At 55.6% G+C, this 21,791-nt stretch overlaps 9 protein-coding genes across 9 annotated transcripts; 5 read left to right on the top strand and 4 right to left on the bottom strand.

Annotated features, from left to right (window-relative positions):
• Positions 1–311: 311 nt before the first annotated feature.
• Positions 312–1,367, bottom strand: E0L32_004016 (uncharacterized protein; the record flags this gene model as incomplete). The annotated part of the gene is made up of 1 exon (XM_031138380.1): positions 312–1,367. One exon carries the CDS (start codon positions 1,365–1,367, stop codon positions 312–314), a length of 1,056 nt encoding a protein of 351 aa, XP_030998078.1.
• Positions 1,368–2,603: 1,236 nt separating this feature from the next.
• E0L32_004015 (uncharacterized protein) lies at positions 2,604–3,767 on the bottom strand (the record flags this gene model as incomplete). The annotated part of the gene is made up of 2 exons (XM_031138379.1): positions 2,604–3,085; positions 3,143–3,767. The coding sequence occupies 2 exons, from the start codon at positions 3,765–3,767 to the stop codon at positions 2,604–2,606; spliced, it is 1,107 nt and encodes a 368-aa protein (XP_030998077.1).
• Positions 3,768–5,101: 1,334 nt separating this feature from the next.
• On the bottom strand, positions 5,102–5,931 carry E0L32_004014 (uncharacterized protein; the record flags this gene model as incomplete). Its single annotated transcript, XM_031138378.1, has 2 exons — positions 5,102–5,161; positions 5,233–5,931. 2 exons carry the CDS (start codon positions 5,929–5,931, stop codon positions 5,102–5,104), a joined length of 759 nt encoding a protein of 252 aa, XP_030998076.1.
• Positions 5,932–7,681: 1,750 nt separating this feature from the next.
• On the top strand, positions 7,682–8,474 carry E0L32_004013 (uncharacterized protein; the record flags this gene model as incomplete). Its single annotated transcript, XM_031138377.1, has 2 exons — positions 7,682–7,970; positions 8,122–8,474. 2 exons carry the CDS (start codon positions 7,682–7,684, stop codon positions 8,472–8,474), a joined length of 642 nt encoding a protein of 213 aa, XP_030998075.1.
• Positions 8,475–8,948: 474 nt separating this feature from the next.
• Positions 8,949–10,102, bottom strand: E0L32_004012 (uncharacterized protein; the record flags this gene model as incomplete). Its single annotated transcript, XM_031138376.1, has 2 exons — positions 8,949–9,435; positions 9,516–10,102. The coding sequence occupies 2 exons, from the start codon at positions 10,100–10,102 to the stop codon at positions 8,949–8,951; spliced, it is 1,074 nt and encodes a 357-aa protein (XP_030998074.1).
• Positions 10,103–11,862: 1,760 nt separating this feature from the next.
• Positions 11,863–12,270, top strand: E0L32_004011 (uncharacterized protein; the record flags this gene model as incomplete). The annotated part of the gene is made up of 1 exon (XM_031138375.1): positions 11,863–12,270. One exon carries the CDS (start codon positions 11,863–11,865, stop codon positions 12,268–12,270), a length of 408 nt encoding a protein of 135 aa, XP_030998073.1.
• A 1,930-nt stretch (positions 12,271–14,200) lies between these two features.
• E0L32_004010 (uncharacterized protein) lies at positions 14,201–16,716 on the top strand (the record flags this gene model as incomplete). The annotated part of the gene is made up of 9 exons (XM_031138374.1): positions 14,201–14,294; positions 14,372–14,456; positions 14,520–15,128; positions 15,198–15,660; positions 15,751–15,881; positions 15,962–15,990; positions 16,153–16,230; positions 16,292–16,497; positions 16,564–16,716. 9 exons carry the CDS (start codon positions 14,201–14,203, stop codon positions 16,714–16,716), a joined length of 1,848 nt encoding a protein of 615 aa, XP_030998072.1.
• A 1,659-nt stretch (positions 16,717–18,375) lies between these two features.
• Positions 18,376–19,323, top strand: E0L32_004009 (uncharacterized protein; the record flags this gene model as incomplete). The annotated part of the gene is made up of 1 exon (XM_031138373.1): positions 18,376–19,323. One exon carries the CDS (start codon positions 18,376–18,378, stop codon positions 19,321–19,323), a length of 948 nt encoding a protein of 315 aa, XP_030998071.1.
• Positions 19,324–20,966: 1,643 nt separating this feature from the next.
• E0L32_004008 (uncharacterized protein) lies at positions 20,967–21,740 on the top strand (the record flags this gene model as incomplete). Its single annotated transcript, XM_031138371.1, has 1 exon — positions 20,967–21,740. One exon carries the CDS (start codon positions 20,967–20,969, stop codon positions 21,738–21,740), a length of 774 nt encoding a protein of 257 aa, XP_030998070.1.
• Between the last annotated feature and the right edge of the window lie 51 nt (positions 21,741–21,791).

The raw sequence follows: 21,791 nt of genomic DNA, 5'->3' as shown, positions 1-21,791 counted from the left end.
CTGCGTCAAGAAGTGTTGTTGGCTTGGTCGCGCTTGAGGCATGGCTCCTCACTCGAACCGGTGGCCCCTCTGACAACGGCGAGTCGAGACCTGTCTAGGAATGGACGGAAAATGCCTTTGGTGGCCTAGAGGTGGATTGATCTCCTCCATTCGTCAATTTGAACGACGGGCGCAAGCACAGAACCATGATCTTTTCTTTGCAGGGTGGCAGCCCGAGCTGGAGATATTTCAAGCTCCAGTCGGAGCCCTGAATCCCCCAGGTAGGAGCCGCCACAGGGCTGTGCTGTAGGGTGATCGAGTGGTGGTGCCCGCTAGCTCGACCAACTGTACTCGCACGCCAGCACCCCCAGGACGGCACCGTCTCGCTCCTCAATCTCCTCTGTTAACGCGTCTGACGCCTGGCTCCTGTCCATGATCCTTTCGTAATTGCGCACTCTTTCATAGTCCTTCATGCCTTCATCCAATTGCCGGGCGAAATAAAGTGCGGTGCCCCGGGCAGGCTCGCCGCTCTCAAGCCTGGGATAGACCCATCCATCGTCCGAGCCCCGGACCTCGACAAACCTGCACCCGTTGCCGTAGAATATCTTGCGTTCGTCACGGGCGTCGTTGACAACGGCCGTCGATGCAGCGTCTCGCTGGATGCCGTAGTCAATGAACCAGAGATGGATCTCCGGCTGTGAGACGATATCGGCTATGGCGCCAAGGGAGCTTTCTTGATGCCAAAAGTCCTCGTACTTATGCACGTCCTCCGGGTGTTCCCAGTCCGGGTCGAATTCGAAGGCGACGTTGCGCAGAGCGAAGGGCTTACCAAGATTGAAGTTGGAGAATGGTACATCGTCGAGCTGGAAGCAACGATTGAAATCGAGCGGCTGCCAACAGATAAGGTCATCCACACCGATGGCGAAGTATTGACGGGTTCCCTTGTTGTCGAAATAGCCAGTCATGGTCGCATGATGGATGGCTGTGCGAGGCCACCGCCACATTGTCGTCGGCCAAGCCATAGCTATGCCGCCAGCTTGTCTCTTCCTCCTCCTTCTGACAGCTTCGTGGGATTCCTTGCAAGCCGTCCAGAGCCCGCCGTCTTCTAGATATGCTGACGGGTTGACCGCCGGCTGGCCGAATCGCTGTCTCAGGGCCTGCTGAGTTGTTACCGACAACCACCGTCCAATGTATCGGCGCTCCTCCAAGGACGGACCGTCGCTGAAGCCAAAGACGACACACTCGTCGGAAAATTCCAAGCCATTTTTCAGGCGACTGGGAGAGAAGAAGTGGGCAGCCGGCCGGTCGTCTCGAATAGCAGCGTCCCAGATCATGTCTCTAAGCTCTTTCGGGAGCCTGTTAAAGCCCTCCGCGGATTGGGCTTGCATCGTTGCGATTTTGCCTCAGAATGAGTTGGGTCGTGATTGAACAAAAGTAGGATCGCTATCCAATATCAATGTGCTTCGCGGTTGCAAATGTCGGGAAGAGGACGGCGGCCAGGTTGGACTTGTGCAGATTGTTTATATCAGGCGAAGACCTCGAGAGGAGGCAAGGTAATTTGCTCTCCAGGTTCCAGAGAAAGTCGAAAGATTGCTGGTCAGTGACTCATCAGCCACCGGACATTGAACCGCATCTCGGGATGTCTGGTTCAAGTGCTGATGCTGCTTTTACCCCCTCAAAATGAGAAATGGCAGTACCAAAGTTGTTGTGATAGGACGTAAGCTCTGTGCGCAAGTAAAGCGATGATTGTTGTCCACCCATGATGCCAACACGACTTGAACACAAGCTCCAATCATTTTCAATCTGTGGTCGGACCCACTTAGGTTGGTGGATGCGTGTCGCCACACGCACGGTAGGTAGAAAGGGTGATTGATGATAAGGGCAAAGCAGACACACCAGACCGAGAACCTGGTCCGCTGCATGGCCGGGTCCGGGCTGTGCTTCGAGAGCCTTCCGCTCTTGGGCCAACTAGTCACGCAAGCGACGCATGCCACGGTCGGCGACGAGCATTTTCTTGCCTCTGTCGATGGGGACATTGTCCAAGTCATGACGGCAGTGCAGAAGAGTCTCTTCGTCCCGACGGGAACGCGTGGCGACTAAGAACAGCGACAGCGACGTGATAAATGTTTCAACTTGACTACCTAGATACATGAGCGTCCTGCATTGGCTCTGGCCCATGAATAGGCCAGGTTCCCAGGCAACACCACGTGGAGGTTGCAGGTCCGTCTTCGTTGCCCGCCGGACCTCACCACCTAGTGGCGAGGCCCGGCCCCGGCATAAGGCCGAGACTTCCTCTAAACTGATACGCTTCAAGCCTAGTACTACCAAATCAAACTCCATCCACAACTCAGGTTCCAGACAAGAAGCATCCATCAAGAATGAACTTCGAGTTGGTTACCACCCATAGGGCAGACCTGAGCCCAGGACAAGAAGCATCCATCAAGAATGAACTTCGAGTCTGGTAACACCCACAACACAACTCAGGTTCCAGACAAGAAGCATCCATCAAGAATGAACTTCAAGTTGGTTACCACCCATAGGGCAGACCTGAGCCCAGGACAAGAAGCATCCATCAAGAATGAACTTCAAGTGCTGGAAACACCCCACCAACCGCCTGCCAACACTCAAAGATCGTCATACTTGCCCTTCTTGTATGAAGGGCCATGATGAGGATTGTGTGCCGCCGGATTCAACCTCTTCGAGGCCGCCCTTTCAGCCTTGTCTCGCTCAAATTCCCCAAACGTCGTTAACACAGGGGCTGATCCTGCTGGCCAGGAGGAGACGTGCATCCGCAGCCAGTGATTGACCGTGTCCACAAAGAAGGAGTGATTCTCTGCAGTGAATCGACCTTCGTCCAATTCCTTCTTGCTCCCTTCTTTGATGCTCTCACAAGCCTTCTTGACCTCATGCCAGTCTACTATTTTGGTAGCCGGATCAACATGGTCGACAAGTTTGATGCAAGGGTTATGGGCGGCCTCATTCCGCTCCGAGTAGACCCTGGCTGTGGCCAGGTAACTAGTCCTCGAGAGGCCAGCATCTTGGCATAGCAGATCAAGTCGATCTAGGTATGGCGTGAAAGGTGCTTGGGATGGGTCCTCCCCAGACTCTGACCACACATAGTTAATACAATGCAATATAGGTTGGACTGTGGTATAATGCAAACCTTTCCATTTCCCGACGTCCTTTAGCTCGGGCTCGACATTGGCAACAACAGAGGTGCACCACTTTCCTCTCGCTGCTGACCATTGCCTCGAGTTTGTGGCATAGCCTTGGGCTTTGTTTGGTGGGAATTTATCGACGGTGAGGTGGTGGAACTTGCAGGCATCTTCAGCGCGCTTAATGACGTTATTATTCGAAGAATGATTGGTCTTGGCGTCTCTCTCCTCGTAATATTTGATGGCGTCGTGAATTGCCTCACACCAGTCGCCAATCTTGAACAAGAAGCCGAACCGGTTGAGTTGGCTGGCAGCCTCACCAAGGTCCTGTTCGGCCTCGGAGAGCTTCTCACTCAACTGGTTCTTCTCTTCCTTGAGACGGACAACTTCCCGCTTCCCCTTCAAAACCTTCTTATACAGCCGATCGAAAACTGTCCAAGACGCTTTCAGGCTATCCTGGTCCAGTTCCGGGTCGTCGAAAGCCGCTTTTGCCTTCGCCTGAAGCTCGTCCACGAGATCCTTGCTGTCATCGCTGAGCTCAGCTCGATCCAGCTCCTCCAGCTCCTCCAGCATCTCAGCCGGCGTGGCATCACGCTTTCGCTTGAGTGTCAGGGACTCTACGGATTTCTCCATGTTAGCATACACCGCAATGATAATGGACCTCACGTTGAATCAATGTATTGAAAACCGAAACTGCTTGTTGAAGTGCCAAGATCAATGTGTGTGTAGAAAGCTGTTTGAAGTGCGTCCACAACAGACGATGAGCCAAGAGATTGCGAACCTTCCACACACTCTCAATTTGGCAATTGCAAAGTTCCGATCTTGCCTCAAATGCTCTGAGTCAGAAGGGCGATACCTTGGACACTGCTACCTTTTGGAAATGCTGTCTACATTATGTCAACAACGAACAGTGGGCCAAATGCTTGTGAAACCCCGTAACCTCTTGATCTTGGCAATCACTAAGTTCCGTCTTGCCTTCTTGGGAGCTCTGACTGACAAGAATGATATCTCCAACACTATTTCCCTCTGCAGAAGCTACATGCATTGGGTCAGATCTGGAATGAGAACCTCACATAGACTGAAGAGTTTTAGCAAGTGCTCGGTGTTAATCGTGCTATGAGTTGACGGTTACCTGCTGATGTGGGCAGGGGACACCCAGGCACGGGAAGGTGCCGGACGGCAGGGCGATTGGTGTTTGGTTGCCTTAGGAATAGTTTTGCCATCTGAGTTTTGCATGCTCTTCATCGAAACGACCTACCATTGAACTTGCATGATCAAGCACCTAGTTGCACAGTTCCTGCAAGCGCGTACGCAAAATCTCTGCATTCCGGTAAGGTCAGGTGCAATACCTAATTCTCCGGTTGTTCCGTACTGAAGGGCGATTACCAAGTGGCAAGTGTTCTGAGACCGGAGGCTACGTAACACCACAACAAAGCTGCGGTGTGCTTTGTGATTACTGTCTTGTGCGCTCCATTTGCCGTATGTACATGGCGATTGCTCTTACCGTTTAGCAAGAGCGTGAGGAGGTGTTTCTGTTGTTCGCTACTGGAACGCCATGGGCCTGGGATTCGCTAGGTGCCGATCTTGCCTACGGGGCCTCGAAGTGACAATTGACAAGAACGGCACATCTATCGTTATTACCCTGTCATTGTTGTCAACTGGCTTTTACACACACCCTTGACCTTGGCACTTGAACAAGCATTTAGTGTCTCAATACATTGATTCAACGTGAGGTTACATCATCATTGCTGTGTATCCTACCATGGAGAAATCCAAGCACTCAGGAAGCGTAAGCGTAGTGCTTCTGTTGTTCATTGTCGACATTATACAGTGCAGATAGCCTTTTCACAGGGCAGCAGTGACAGAGGTGGTGTTCTTGTCACCCAGAGCACCCAAGAGCAAGATTAGGGCAGAGCACTTGCTAAAACTCTTCAGTCTATGTGAGGTTTATCATCAGCGGGTGACCGTCAACCCATAGCACGATTAACGCCACGGGCGTCTCCATTCTGCAGCTGGTCATTCTTGAGCTTGAAGCCATTAGTGACGTTGACAAAAGTGACGTACTCATCCTCCCCTATGGCAAATGCTTTCGGCGTACCACCACCCCGGTTTCCCTGGGAGCCATCCCACGACGAGCCATACTTGACCTCGGGGCCACGTCTTTCATCCCAATCCCTCGCATTGATGTGATTGGGAGACCGCGGCCCGGGGGGGGGAAGGGAGGGTTTGACGGCTTCTCTGCTGCGCCTTCCGCCCAGCGGCCAAAAGGACCGTAGAAGATCTCATAGTCGACGCTGCGGATGGCAGATTCCGTCACTGACTTGCCTACCATGAAGCGCGAGAGCTCGCCGTAGTTGATGACGTCGAGAATCATGCTTGTGTCATAGTTGCTGTAATGGGGGGTTTTGTGGGCTTCCTTCCACGTGTCCAGGAGCTCGCCTGCCAGGTTTGCGTTAGCATCCTTGAGGAGGGGCAGGGTGTCATGGATGGCTGATCCAGTCGAGGGGTTGTCTTGGCCTTGAAGTGAGACTGCCAGGTTGCGATGTCCGCGTCTGAGTGACCCCACCGCTTGCTCGTCTTGGTGCCATCCACCAACAGCGAGATGTGCAACGTGGCCTTGAGGCTGAACAAGGGGAGGGAGTGTATGGCAAAGTTGGCGACCTGATATCCAGGTTTCCCGACCATGATTACGCTGAAGAACGCAATGCTTCATCTTGAGCATGCAAGCCGTCTGTTGCTTTACCCCGGTTGTACTTGCATTCTCAAAGTCTCTCATTGACTCGCTGTAGGAAGCCATGTTGCTCTGGAAGCCGAAGATCTCGCCACAAGATGTGGAGTTGGTACTCATCGATCTTGTTGTCAAAGAGCCATTTGATGCGTGCGCGCAGTTCATCACATATCTGCTCCGTCGATTTGTGACAGAATATTGACGCACCCAAGGGATCGCACAGAGCGCCTAGTGATGTTTGAGCCCGGCACCAGGGCCGGTGATGGTCAAGGCATGCTGGTCGACATCATCGGGATCGTTGATATTGAGACCAATGCAGTCCTTGGCCGCCACCAAGCTCTTAGCAACCAGGTCGTTAAGGAATTTAGTGTTAACATGTTACATTTTCAAATGCTCCTTGTTAGGGAGACCGTGAAGGACCAGGTGTTCGGTTGATTTGGGCTTCGCCGATGATCATAGGGACATTACCATACTTAGGCATGATTCCCAAAGAGCGACAGTGGACCATTGGATAATACCATTCTCTCTGGTTCAACGGTCTCAGGTGAGAGGCGTGCACCCCAAAACTAGAAAGACTAGTATGAAGACAATTAGACTTCCTCAGCAACATAGTTCAGACTGAAGCTTCAGCTGTCTGCATGACCGTTCTTTTAGAACCAGGACTCTTATTCGATTGTCCAGTGTGGTTGCATGTATGGCGAAAGTTGCTACCACCAAGCCTGAGAATCGTTCTGTGCGTTTACTTATCAGTCAACTGCCTTGTCGCGGCCCAGGAGATAAGTCAGAAATCATCACCATGGCTCATATATGCCATTCCATGTAAGATAAGCATCGTGCATCGCTACCCATCAGGCTGGTGCTAATGACCGGATCTCAAATGCTGAGAAAAGGAGTTGATCGGAGAACAAAAACCCCGTATTCTGATAAGCATAGCCGTTCTCACATGGGTCTGTTTGTATCGGCGCTGGTGGTAGGGGGGGGTCAAGATACCGATGTTCAAAGTACATGCATGTATTTAACACAAGAGTGTTGTCTGCTAGGCGCTTTAGTGTCTCTGTACGGATTATCAGGAAGCTTCCAGGTCCCCCTCAAAGTATAAATTCCCGTGGTCTTGGGCTCTGGTCTGTCGACGCCGACCGCTCCCCCAGTGCTGGTAGAGATGACTTCCGAGCTCCGGCCACAGAGAAGATTGCGGACCGAACCAGTCTCCCGGAATAGCACACCCTCCCGAGAACACTGCAAACTCCACGTGGGGTTGCCTGGGAATCCGGCCTATTCGTGGGCCAGAGCGAGTACAGGCCGCTCAAGAGTCGAAGTCAAAGTTGAAATGTTTATCGTTCTTATTTCTGGTGGTCTCTCGATGTGTTCCCGTCAGGATTTGTCATAACCTAAAACGGCGATTTCTGATCGCATCATCGATGTTGGTGCATAAGGTAACGTCAGGGATCCCCCCCACTAAAAAACGCCTCTTGGTCCCTGGATCGACCTATCCTACCCGGCTGTCTGTATCAACGGTGTCGCTGGCTTTGACATTGTTGAATCATCCGGATCGCCTGCGCCGACTATAATAGATATATAACGGACGGATAGATTCCCTTCTACAACCTGACACCCAACCCTCAGCCCCTACAACCCCATCGCCTTCAATTCGAACCGTCGCAAAACCGAGCTGCGAGACCGTACAATCGAACCCCGCCATCAAACCCCGGCATCTCCATCCAACACGACCACGACCACGACCACGGCGCACCGCACCTCCACAACAGCCTCCCTCCTCCCCTCCTCGCTCTTCGTCCTCACCCTCGCCTGCCTACTAGCAATGTACTCCTCCGCCAGCTTCCTCGGCGCCATGCCCTCCTTCATCCACCGCCTCGCCCGGCCCTTCACCTCCTCCGCGCGCCTCTCCCTCAACCCCTCCGAGGCCGCCGCCCTGCCCTCGGGCGCCCAGCGCGCCACCTTTGCCGCGGGCTGCTTCTGGGGCGTCGAGCACGAGTTCCGCAAGCACTTTGGCGGCGCCGAGAGGGGCCTGTACGACGCGCGCGTGGGCTACATCGGCGGCGACGTGAGTAGCCCTAGCTACCGCGCCGTGTGCTCCGGCGAGACGGGCCGTACGTGGAACATTTCTCTTTTTCCTATCTCCCTCCATCTCTCTCTCTCTCTCTCTTCCGCACAGTCTTCTCTTCGATATTCCCCGATATTCCCCTAGAAACCAATGTCTACAGTTCCAAATCTGCTGACACGCACATGATGAGAGCGCAGACGCCGAAGCCACGCAGCTCACCTTCGACCCGGACAAGATCACCTACCGCCAGCTCGTCGAGTTCTTCTACCGCTTCCACGACCCCACTACCCGGGACCGCCAGGGCAACGACCGCGGCACCCAGTACCGCAGCGGCATCTTCTTCCACGACGCCGAGCAGGAGCGCGTCGCGAGAGAGGTCACGCGGCTCGCCGACGAGCAGTGGTGGCACGGCAAGATCGCGACCGAGATCCTGCCCGCCAGCCAGTGGTGGGACGCCGAGGACTACCACCAGCTGTACCTCGAGAAGAACCCCTACGGCTACGTGTGCGCGAGCCACTACGTCCGCCCGCTGCCGGACCTCAAGTATTGAACCGAGGGCGGTCGGGGGCAAGTAAAAAGTACAAAGGATTGGGAAAACCAGAATTTGGTTTCAGGAGTAAGCGTGGGAGTTTTTAGGCAGTGCTTTTCAGTGATGTATAGAGACCAACCTGTCTCAGTCTATCATGCAAGCAGGAGTGGGAATTGTTCATTGTCAAAGTTTGCTTCAATGTTACAATGGTACAATGCAAACCGCAATTACAAATCACGCGGGGACTTTGTAGTTACGGCTCAGCCACTTGTCGTGGTATTAACTAGTAAATATATTGATTGTTATGCAATACACGCAGCATCTGGTCTTGCTGCTTCTGTCCAAGCTCTACGCTGCAGAGAGGAGTTTCTTCTATCCGCCCGACTTCCCACTACTGTCTTCACCCACCATCTATCTTCTCAGACTCATTCATAGGTATCAAAAGTTCGATTGTCCATCATCTTTCACATCCCACCAACTACTTTTCGTGACCCTCTACTTCCTCCGGTTCTGTTGCATCATCAGGATCTGCACCATGCGGATAAAGATGTTGAGGAAGTCGAGCTCGAGGCTGATGCTCTCGTTGACCGGGTCCCGCTTGATGATGCCGCGCTCGGCCATGCGCGCGTGGTGCAGCACCTTCTGCACGTCGTACAGCGTGAAGCCGCCGAACAGCGCCAGGCCTCCGTACAGCCAGATGTTCTCCGTCAGGGCCAGCGTGCGGGCCGCTGTGACGGGGATGACGAGGGGGGCCAGGCCCGAGACGGCGACGATGGCGGCGCCGGCCAGCAGAGGGCCGCCGATGTAGAGGTACTTCTCCTGCTTGGCCGTGGCGCCGATGAAGGACAGCGAGCCCATCATGGCGACGGTGTACAGACCGGCGCGGGCGATCAGGGCGCCGGGGACGAAGGCGATCAGGGGAGCGATGAAGGCGGCCTGGGTGGCGTTGAAGGCGGTCCAGAGGGCGTACTTGGGGACGTAGCTAGAGGGAGAGAGATATGAGTCAGCGGAACGTGCTCGTCGCTTGAAAAGAAAACCAGGCGTTGCAGAGAAGAGACTTACTTGTCAGGCGAGATGGACCGGGTACCGATCATGGTGGCGAAGCTGAGCGCCAGGCCGCCGATGCCGACGACCCACGGGTTGGTGACCATGAGCCGGTAGACGAAGCCGCTGCGGACCATCTGGCGGGCCGTGAGGGCGATGATGCCGACGCCCAGGCCGGTGTGCAGGAAAGTGTTGTTCAGGTACTCGCGCTCGTAGACGGGCATGCCGCCGTCGTCCCTCGTCTCGCGGTTGAAGACGACGTTGACCGCGACGAGGGTGCCGCCGAAGATGGCGCCGCCGACGAGCAGCTTGCGCAGCAGGGAGGCCTGGTCGGTCGTCTGCTGCTGTGTCTGCTGGTAGTAGGTCCGGCTGGAGCCGGCGAGGCGGGAGACGAGGCTCTGGGCGGGCTTGGGGCCGGACCGCAGGACTGACGCGGCCAGGAGCGAGGTGCGCGACGAGAAGAAGTTGTTCTTGGGCGCCGACCGGTGGAAGGCCCGGATGGCCACGGAGGGCCCGGTGGCGGACCGAGTCGTGCTCTTTGCGAGCTGCGGGAGTCTCGAGGCCAGGCGGGCCGGGCCCTGGCGGACCGTGAAGGTGAACGACATGTTCGATGCTCGATGGTGAGAGTCGAGATGCTATGCGTACAAAGGAAATCGATGAAGAGGAAGGAAGGAGAAGATGAGGCTTGGTGGAGGATGGAGCGCAAAGAAAAAGAGGTTGCGATGCAGGAGAATGACGTTTGGCTGGAGCTCTCGGAGAATGCGGCTTAGGTAAGGGCCGGGCCAATAGCACTCCCCGCCTTCTTCATCACGTGGGGATTCTATGGGCGATTGGAAGATGCTGGAAATGCCCAAGCTTCTGGTTGGCGGCGGGTCGCCCGAGAGGTATTTGTATATGGCATTTTGGCGAAGGAGTACTTAGAAGCTCTTTGTCACTGGAATTGCTTTGAGCAGCCACTAAAAAGCGGACAACGGTCTCGCCGGACGCTGACTTTTCAGCGCTGTCAGGCTCGCTGGAGAGACTGGAGTTAGTAGGCCAATTTGGATCTTTACCTCCAGCCCGCGGGCAGCCTCGGACGGCTTTGTCAACATCAATGGATCGGCTCACATCGTGGTGGTCGTAGTTTTACCAGTCCTTCTGCGCTTTCCGAACGGGCAAGTCCTCCGATTATCTAAGCCACGAGTTCTAAATATGCAAGGCGGCTGGTCTGCCGTACATCGCGGGATGAATTCAGGAGCTGGTATTTTGCGAGCCGCTTCCATCTTCGACACAGACTTCCACAATTAGCGTCAAACGCGCGTGTGGCCCAACAACCTATCGTCTCTTTCATAGGCGGGCACCGTAGCCAGCCAGCTCAGGATGTCCGGCCGTCCAAGATGCCGGCCGACGATCATGCCAATCGCAGCTGCCTCGACCTGATGGCGATGTCGAGCCCTTCTGAAGCCAACTTGCTTGCAAAACTTGCGTCGTGTTATTGGCTCCTGTCTTTACGCGAATGTTCACATTCCACCAACTTGACGACCAGCTTTGACAAGTGTCTATCTGTCTTCTTCATGGCTGCTGGTAGGTTTTGTTTTTCTATCGCGGTCGGCCACAGCCAAGGTGAAGCAATGCCTTTCTTGTCCTCGGCCGGGCCAGGTTAATATCCAGGGCAATTTGCGGCACCAGTCGCGCCGCCCTCTCGATACAACCATGGTATTTTGCCGGGACCCAACAGCCGACTTGCGTCGACTTGCGTCGCATCCTCTCCGCTTAGGCGAGTCCCCTACGGGACCAGCTTGAGAGAGCTCGGTCTCTTTCTCCCTCTCCTCTTGGACATTTTCCCCTCGGGTCCAAAAGAGCGACCCTGGAAAGCTGGATTGGCCCCCACGAGTTGTCCGGCAGCTACCATCCTGCCTGTTCGCATGCACCTCCCCTCATCTCCGTCCCGGAAGGGTTCAGTCGGCGGGTTCGCAGGCATGGAGCTCTAATCTATGGTCCAGACCTTCCTTGCATTCATCCATATGAGGCTACTATCGTGCGGTAGGCGTCGTTCATATGCACGCGTTGCTTAAATCTCACTTCTTCTCCAACCCGGTGCTCCTTCGGTGACGTCCTGGCTGATCCATTCCTCTTTCTGCGCCCTTTCAACGTCTCGTTTGCGCGCTCGCGACGACAAAAGTCGACCGGTGGTAGTTGTGAACGCCTTCGAAAACAATCGCTTTGCTGTCATTATCGCTCTACTATCTCACGATCATTCTGTTCTGGCAACCTTGGAGGAGGTTGCTTAGATAACCGCGACCTGGGGCATAAAAAGGCGCGGCGAGCTTCCATCCGGAAGGCGGCCCTTCTCATCCTACCGACACGCACAGAGAGATCCTGCAAAATGAGGCTCTTCCTCCTCTCCGCTCTCCTCGCCATGCTGGCAGCTTCCACCAACGCGATACCTCTAGAACGACAGCAGGTGCCCATGCCAGCGAAGCTAGAACACGTCCTCGAGCAGCCCAAGATCTCCCCCGACGAATTCAGCAGACCGCTCGTGGTGAAGAACCCTAGCCTCGAGGAGTTCAAGGCCAAGGTGCTGGCGGCAACGGCGGCAAACAGGCCCGTGTCACAACCGCTCATCCCGGGGAGGAAAACGTCTTCGTGGATCAGGGTGCAGGCGATCAAGGACGAGCTCGCGAGGAAGATGAGAGAGGACCCCAAGGCGTGCTTCTGCGCCGGCGGCTCGATCTGCTGCCACGGCGCGGAGGGGATGAACTGCAACTTTGGCGTGTGCGGTCTTGGATCATGAGGGCTTGTTTGGTTTTGGTGCAGGCCTTTTGGGTTACCGGAGAGGCAGAGCTGCCTCTGCCATTACTCGCTTTCTGATATCACTCCGATTGGACGGACCAGCAGCGCTAGACATCTCGCGCGCAGGGTAGCCGTTTTACCACGCCCTGCTCTGCCGATGAAGCAGACAGCACTGGGTCACGAAGAAGACGGCCCGTGTCGGGAGGGCCAACCGCTACCATTGGTGCGCGTGAGTGAGTGCGTTGAGCCAGGGGCAGCCGCCGTGTTTCGCTTTTGCATAACCCTGTATAATACCTCTAGGAGCTGGCTTGGACATTGAATGGCGTCAGGATGATTGCGAGAGACTACATGTTATTAAGTTCTTGTGTTGGAATTGCGTGTCTCGATTCAGAGAGAACGACATATCACTTGAACATTCGCCACGATATCGCCCTGTCAGATGTCACAAGGGACTGCAGGAATATTCATATGTGACTGACCACCCACTGGATCTATCAACCATTGCTGATGATTGCGGGGTTCCAGGTCGGCAGCATTGCGTTTTCCAGGGGTCTGGTGTTTCGCTGGCACCTACTTGGACATTGTTGATGCGGCCCAGCTGTAACTGAGATGCATCTCCTCCAACCTCATGTAATCAATTGCCGAGGAGGCCGTTCTGTCCATGCCGGCCGCTCCTCTAGTGCGGGCAAAATGGCCACTTTCTGCCTTGTGTGCTACAGCTGCAAAGACGATTGCGGACCTGTACAGTCTACACGGGAATAGCCATTCCGAGAACACCTTCCAGGTTGTCAGACGATGGTCTTGGACAGCATCATCGATCTACCTTTGCCAGAGGTCGAGTCTCTGATTGGTATTGCGTATCATTGAGACGTCTCTTCCCTCCTCAATTATGCGTGAATTGGGTATGCTCTCCACTCGCACGACGATGTGTTGATCTGGAGCCAAGTGATGGTCAGAAAGTTGGCGGGCTGTTAACACGAGTCCTTGACTGAGTATCCATCCTGCCCAGTCGGTTTTAGGTAGTGGGATAGCCCTGCCGAGTTCCAGAGCAAGGGTACGCATTGTTACAATTGAAGGTATTTCCTGACGAACTTCTGTCAACTGTTTCGATCTCGGCTGAGGAGCCTGCTCAAACAAATGCTCCCCGAACCGCAGCAAAAGATCCCCATGACAATGACAGGGGCGGCGTGGGTCAGGTTCGCCAATGGAGAGGATTCGTGAAGTTGCTGGAGGGAAAACAGTAGATGGTCTTCGGCGAAGCTGAGGCGACCATGAAAGGGATTCAGGATGCTGGCCGGGGATTCGAAGTCTACACAGCCCTACCCGAAGCGAGCCATTACTCTCGAACCTCGACAGGCTCTGTCTGAGACGGAGCGAGAGATAGGAATGATAATAGGATACCCTCGTGTCGCGGGACTTCCAATGTTGGAGCTTATCTCCGCTTTGGCTCGGAACTCTTGACCGAAAGGGCCGTACCATTCCTTCGGTTCTCCCCTAACTAGCTGCAAACACCCCACGATGCGACGCGTGTTTGTCAGTTCAGCCAGTGTGGTCAAGCGTATTGAGAATCCCTGATGGTGATCCAGACCAGCATAGCGCGCAACCATGGCTGGCATCCGGCCGTGCAAACGCAGCTTCAGCTCACTAGGCTAAGGCTATTAGCGGCCGCCAGCCATGTGGCTAGGCCCAGGCGATGTACCAATTTAGGATGTGGGTTCCGGACTATTGATTCTAGGTAGCTGCTATAAGTCAATCTTCACGATCTAGGTTGGTAGTTCTTCCACTACGGCCTTATGGTCCCAGGGGGATAAAGATGCCGCATATATTTAAAGAGATCTAACCAGCGGTCAATAGTAGACGAAAAAAAAGAACAGTCCGGTTTGCTCCCCATTTCACTTGACATCACGAACGTGGCAGAAGGTACTGACAAGATGCGCTTCGTTTATGCTGCAGCTCTCAGCTGCTTTCTGGGCTCTGTATCGGCTACCGGATCCGACGGTTGCAATGCTGACAACTGTCTGCGCGGTAAGTTTACGATTTCTCGTCGACTCTGGATTGAGGTGTATTCAGAACAGTTTGTTGACATAGTGTTCTCTTTGAAGCTATCCGCGCATCGTCCTTTCCCACTCGGTCAGGTGTAGCCGACTGCGGTTCATATCTCGCGGCAACTGTCACGCCAGGAACGAGGTAAGCACATGGTCTGGTCGGTGCAGTCGAACAGAGCGAGAGACTGATCCGGAGTGAATACAGCACGATCTATTCCACCGTCGTCGCGGGCTCTCTCCCCACGGTCTCGGTTGTAACTGGAAACATCGACGTTCCTCCCGCCACGCCGGTGACGGTCTATCCCACCTCGATTCCCACGTACGCCTCTGCTTGCTCCGGCAGCGTCAGGTACTCGAGCGCGTGCTCCTGCGTCGGCGTCAGCCAGAGCACCATCACCGTCGCGACCCCGACCACGACCGTTTACGTTACAGCATGCACGCTCCCCTCCCCGACCGCCGAGGCGTGCGGCACGGTCATGACGGGACCCAACTCGCGCCAGTACCAGGTTGAGTGCGGCCTCGCCTACACGGGCTCGTCGTCGCTGTCTTCCGGCACCGTCGGTTCCTACCAGGAGTGCTTCAACGCCTGCGCCGGCAGCTCCGCCTGCGGTTCATTCACCTTTGACTCGGCGCAGTGCACCAACAACTGCCAGCTCTTTGGCGTCTACGACGCAACAACGGTGGTCAGCAGCGACACCGCCAACTCTGGTTTCACGCCCGGCACGGCGCGGGACGGCACCTGCGGCACGGGCATTTGCGGTGCGGCTGTGCTCGGAGGAACCAGTTACCAGGACAGCTACCTAGTTGCTTGCCGGTGCGTGCCTTCTTCTCGATATCCTTCTCCCGCTGGGCCATTGTGCTGACCACCTCTTCCCCTCTCCAGTTCCTCCTACAGCTTCGCCCAGGGCAGCGACGTCGCCGGCTCGCCCTTCACGGCCACCAGCTTCCTCGACTGTCTGCGCCAGTGCGACAACATCTACGGCTGCAACTACATGTCCTTCGACTCGTCCAAGTTCTCCGGTAACTGCGCCATGTTCTCCCGCGGCGGCGTCAGCAGCGACGTCCTGGCCAGCAGCCCTTCCGTCGACTCGGCCAAGGCGCTGGTCAACAACCAGGGCCCCGCGGGCGTCGAGCTCGTGGCCGCCGACGCCTCGCAGTGCCCGGCCTACGGCGGCGGCGCCGCGGGAGCGGCAGCCTGCTCGCGCGGCGACAACAAGACGCCGCTGCACCCCACCGGCTACTCGTACACTGCGGCGTGCGGCGTCCGGTACACGCCCAAGGACGCGGGCACCGGCGTGTGCACGCTTACTGTCAACACATATGCGCAGTGCTTCGATGCCTGTGACGTGAGTTACCAAATTCCATTCCTTTTTTTTTCTTCTCTAGATTCCTTTTCAGGAGCGCAGTTTGTGACTGACATTTGAGCGTGTATGTAGAAAAACAACCATTGCGATTACATGACGTTTGCCGGCTCGTCCATCTCGCTCGTGGACAACTGCCAATTCTTCAAGGGCGCAGTCAGCACGCAGCGTAACGCTGCTGGCTACGATTCGCTTTTTTACCCCCAGTGAGCGAGGCGGCATTCTATTTTGTTTGATTCGATAGAATAATACCATATTCATCATCTAATTGATCTGTTATCGGAAGCTACTGCTGTTCCGACGCGATTGGCAGTGGTTCGTTGGCATCCACACTGTGTCGACCAACACACCTGTGACTCATTTCTGGTATGCGCCCGTTTTCGCGGCCCAAGCCGAACTTCACCAAAAACACCACAACCTTTTCTCACAGGCCACATTGAATACCAATGACTCCGTCCGTAAATTCCGCGCGTCCAGCCGTCGGTATCGGCGTCCTGGTGAGAGACTGTGAGGGCAGAGTGGTCCTGGGCAAACGCAAGGCCAGTATTGGAAAGGGTAAATATTGACGCGTCGCGATTGATCTACCTAGATGAACGGATTGCTAAGTTAGCATAAGGCGAGTGGGGCTTCCCAGGCGGCCACCTCGAGTACGGCGAGAGCATCTTCGAGTGCGCGGAACGGGAGACCCTAGAGGAGACAGGGCTCAAGGTCAAGGGAGTCAAGACCATAGGCGTAACGAGTACTGTCTTTCCGGAGCTGCAGAAGCACTACATCACGCTTTTTGTACTATGTGAGAGGGAGGACGAGAAACAGGAACCAGAGGTAGGCATCTTAAAATAACTGATATGATGGCTTAACTAGGTGCTGACTTATGAACTATACGGATAGCTCTTGGAGCCCGAGAAGTGCGAAGGCTGGTCTTGGCTTACTTGGAAAGATCTCAGAGCTATGGCTGAAGAGGATTCACCTCAGAAAGCGTTCCGGCCCATCATCAATTTCTTGAGGGAGAACCCAAATATCGAGGAGCTAGTCAAGGTTTAGAAGGTTCTGGAGAATAGAAATGACAAAGACTAGACGATAGACATCGTGCTCAAGTCAGTATCAGATGACTTGAGTGTTTCTTGGTAGAGTTTAGACCAGGGTCCTTGATATCTGACATGTTTCAACTTCCACCTAAATCAGTTTATACCAGATACTAAACTCATCCAACTCTAAGTGTCGAGACTGTTGCTGTAGTTGGGTTTTGAAGGCGCATATGATCCCCTATTCAAGTCCACACACTTCTCCGGTTGCGGTCAGGCACTGGCGGGCAGTTGGTCGTAGAACAGATCGAAATGCGTGCTCAGAGCTATCTTGAGTGAGTGAACATTCCCGCGAGGGCGGACTCGGCGCGCCAAGGGTCGACAAATGTCTGACGAGGGCCAATGTCGAGCAGACCAAGGAGGTGGCATGCCTTGAGAGATGGGCAATGTACAAGTAGTTACCAATGCACCTTGCTGAATGCTACGTATGGGACATGATTTACGACATGATGGTTTCGTTGTCCAATCCAACGTATGGATAGCTTTCGCACAAGGACATTAGTCCCCTTTCCAATGCCACCGTTGTTTGCTAGTGAATGGTGCTCTTCGGGGGGGTTCGGCACTAGCAAGTATTAGAGCTTGGCCGGTGAAAATATCCGCCCCAGCATTTCCGTGCCTTGAAGCCAGCACGCTGTTGAGCCTATCAGTGCGTTTCGAATTGCGATTGATCAATCATGTCAATATGTGAACAAGGAAGTCAAGGAGTGAACGCGTTGGTGAACGCGTTGAACTTGGGAGAGCAAGGGGCAGGTCAGTTTACGGGTAGCGCATCTCATCCATCACATCTCTCACAAACGCCGCATCAGCGACGACGGAGATGCCGTGCTCAGGCCGGCAATTGAAGATCAAGGGGGTCGGATGTACTAGTGGATCCCGGCGTCGGAGTCCAGAGCGAGTGCCCGACAACAGAGAGTCTTTGGAAAGGCCAAGGACAAGAGACCCGATCCAGGCATTGAGGTCATCGTTGCGGTCGAGTGATGAACATCTCTCTGAATATGTATCTTCTGGAGCACTTGCACTTCAATCTCGAGGTACGGGCTTCAAAACAGCGGCACGCCGGTCAAAAGCCGATCGGAAGAACCAAATCCAATCGATCAATAGCCGCCTCCGTCCAGGTAGCCGGAGCATCGTCATCCCTCACATCCCCATCCCACCACACCCAACTGTACTGTGCTCCACCCCCACCCTCTCTCGTCTTGACTAGCAGAAGAGAGGAGCTCCTCCTTCTCCAGTCCTCCCTCTCAATTGACCCCCAATTGCCACCCCAAGCCCGCCCACAGGAGACGGAGACCGCTACCGAACCCTCTCTGGCAGGCCCCTGCCCCACGCTGTTCCCACACACTCTCCGGCATCGCTACAGCTTTGCCCGAGCCCTCCTCCGCCCGCGGGTTGGCAATAAACAAGGGGGAAAAAAAGGATGTCCGCCCGCCGGTGCGGCATGACCCTACCTTGCCGTCCTACTACTCTTTTGCAATCTTCACATACTTCCTTCTTAACTCTCTCTCTCGTTCCAATTCATTCGAGAAGACCAAGCCGCAGCCAGTTCCGCTACACTCGAACCGCCCTGGCCAGGAGACACTACAGCCATTCCTCTTCCTCGCCTACAGCAGCCACCAAGATGAAGCTGCTCTACCCCACCTCCCTCAAGCTCGACACCCAGAGCATCGAAGGGTTCTCGGTCGAGCTGCAGGCCTACGACGTGGCCGAGCCCATCCCCGAGGAGCACATCGACGCCGAGATCCTCGTCACCTGGGCCAACAAGCCCGGGCCCCTCAAGGACGCCGCCGGCCGCATGAAGAAGCTGCGCTGGATCCAGTCCCTGGCCGCCGGCCCCAACGACGTCATCAACGCCGGCTTCGACGTCGGCAAGTCCGTCCTGCTGACCACGGGGTCGGGGCTGCACGACTTCACCGTCGCCGAGCACGCGCTGGGCATGCTGCTCAACGCCGCGCGCCGCTTCTACGAGATGCGCGAGTACCAGGTCCGCGGCCAGTGGCCGGGCCACCTCGGCGGGCCGCAGCCCGACCGCCCCGCCGACCGCTTCGCGACGCTGCGCGACGCCCGCGTGCTGATCTGGGGCTACGGCAACATCGCCAAGAAGCTCGCGCCGCACCTGACCCTGCTCGGCGCCACGGTCAAGGGCGTCGCGCGCCACGCGGGCGTGCGTGAGGGCACCGAGGTCTACAGCGAGGACCGGCTGCCCGAGCTGCTGCCACAGACTGACGCGCTCGTCATGATCCTGCCCGGGTCGGAGAGCACGCGGCACGCGCTCAGCGCCGAGCGCCTGCGGCTGCTCCCCCGGCACGCGTGGGTCGTCAACGTCGGGCGCGGCTCGTCGGTCGACGAGGCGGCGCTGGCGGACGCGCTGGACGAGGGCCGCATCGGCGGCGCGGCGCTCGACGTCTTTGAGACGGAGCCGCTGCCCGAGGGCGACCGGCTGTACCGGACCAAGAACCTCGTGCTGTCGCCGCACGCCGCCGGCGGCAGGCCGCAGGGCGCCGAGGCGCTGATCGCGGACAACCTGCGGCGGTTCATCGCGGGCCAGCAGCTCAGGAACAAGTTGTAGATGGGGGTTGATAGAGGGGGGATCTATTATTAGAAGTACAAATCTATTGGTATTGTCTACTTGAGTTCCTTCTGCTGCGTCTGCATTCACCTCGGTGCTCCAAACTACACGAGGACTTCTTCTACTAGTAGTACATCTATCTTCACAACTACCACGCCCGGCTCCTAGCGGCTTCTACTGCATCGTCAACTACGTGACCTATCACGTCTCCTAGGCGCTCCTATCACGCCTTAGCCACGACTATCCCGACCCCGGTCTCATGACCTATCCCTATCCTCTCGATGGTATTCGCAATCCCTATCTTGATCACAGTCGTGATCATAGCCCCTATCTCTGTCTCTAGCCCGGTCTGCATCTCGGTCGTGTTCTCGGTAAGAAGTTCTCTCATAGCACAGGCTGCGGCTGCAGCTCCTCGTCTGATAACGCCGTCTTTCTCTGTCCTAGTCCTAGTCCTCATCCCAATAACAGTCCTTTGAGCAATCGCGATCTCGGTCACTATTTCGCCGTCCTAACCGATCCCTCGACCGGTCGCCGGTAACGTGGCGGTCGATAGTACGAGTTTTGCGGTCCGCCGGGAGTTCCTCGAGATAGGTGGAACGTCTGACCCCGGAAGACTGCTCGTCGGCAGCAGGACGCTTGTCGTCGGGAGTGCCCTTCTCGCACACTTCAGGGCTTTAAATCTGCTCGGTATCAAATTCTTAGGGTTGCCTGCACTTGTCGTTCACGTCGTACAGTGAGATGTACTTACGACTCTGAGCCGTCAAAGGGTCTTTGCCACCCATTCAAGGTTGGGTTTTGAACTTGCCTCTGCCCAGGGGGCCACTTGTAGAAGTGGTATCAGGAAAGGAGCACAATCACGAGGAAAAGAGGACCCAGATCGGTTGTAAACACACAAAGGTGGCTTGCCCAGTTTGCCATCTGGTACGCGGATGGAGGAGAAGAAGGAGAAAAGAAGCCGTCACAAGGACCAAAGAGGCCCGCGCCCTGGGGAGCGCCTACCTACCTACATAGTGAGTGACCCAAGAGGTGAGGGGAGGAGCCATCCGTGCATGCATTCATCGCCACCAGCTCCACTACACATATTGAGGCGGAGGGCAACCGCTTACTCTTCGTGTACCTGCCTCTAATCAACATTGCTTCTGTTCAAAGAAATGGAACAGGGACGAGGAGAGGAAGCGGGTGGATGGAGTTGATATCGCAAAGCTGTGCCTCGGGCTATTGGGGGAGAAGCAGGGTATCTCTTTTGAGAGACGAGCGAGAACGCGCTCTCAATTAGGTAGTGGGATACTCGCTCGTCCAAATCTCGCATCAGCGGGCCAGCCGGCATTTGGCCCTCGATCTCTAAACCGCACAACAGTGGGATTGCTAGACACAAATCTGATACTCTTTCTCGGCTCATCTTTTGGTGCATTGTCTATCACTCGTATTGTCACTGTTGCCGTATTTGAACTTCTCCGCCCGGCATGACAAATCATCGACTCCGTAGCAGCGAATAGCGACGTCTCGTTCGAGGACTACTCCTCATTCGGTAGGCACTACATTACCCCGCATCAGCAACACCCTTTCGACATACCACAACATTGGCTTGGCAGAAGAAGCAACTTTGAAACTCACCAAATAGTCCGCGAAAGGAATCTGTGAAGATGGCGTTCGATCCCACCAAAGTCAAAGGCCTTTTCTTCGATATATACGCCACCCTCATCAACTGGGAAGATGGCATCTACAAATCCCTCTACGAGCTGGCGTGGCACCTGCCGTCGTTCAACCCGCTTCATGCGGATACACCAGAGACCCGGCAGAAGCTGCTGCGCATGTTCGCAGCCACCGAGAAGACCGTCGAGCACGAGAACCCCACGATGAAGTACTCCCAGGTCCTGGAGGAGGTGTACGAGCGAATCGCCATTGAGCTGGGTCTCTTTATCGACATCCACGCCCAGGCCGCCTTCGGCCGGAGCATCGGCGACTGGCCCGCGTACCCGGACACGGTGGCCGCGATGCAGGTGCTCGCCCGGCACTACAAGCTCTGCGTGCTGAGCAACGTCGACGACGCCTCCTTTGCGCGCACCTGCGCCGGCCCGCTCAAGGGCGTGCACTGGGACGGCGTCTACACGGCCGAGCAGATCGGCTCGTACAAGCCCGACCACAGGAACTACAACTTTGTGGTCGACCGCTTCCGGGAGGACTTTGGCATCGCCAAGGACGAGATCGTCATGGTTGCGCAGAGCCTGGATATCGACCATGTGACGTGCACGGAGCTTGGATTCAGGCCGGGAGTCTGGATCGCCAGGAGTGGGTCTGATATGGGTGGTCACCGGGAAGAGCTCGAGTCCAAGGGCCTGCTTGAGCTGGGAGCCGTCTATCCCACTCTCGGAGCGATGGCTGAGGCGGTGGAGAAGGCTTTTGCTGAGAAGCAGTAACCCATGTCAAGAATGAGCACTCAGAGACGTGGATAATGAAATAGTGATGAG

The sequence above is a fragment of the Thyridium curvatum genome (assembly GCF_004353045.1).
Source record: "Thyridium curvatum strain D216 chromosome Unknown NODE_18_length_519074_cov_76.432364, whole genome shotgun sequence".
NCBI lineage: Eukaryota > Fungi > Ascomycota > Sordariomycetes > Thyridiales > Thyridiaceae > Thyridium > Thyridium curvatum.
Note: the sequence above shows the minus strand (reverse complement) of the source record. Positions and strands in the feature narration are given on the sequence as shown.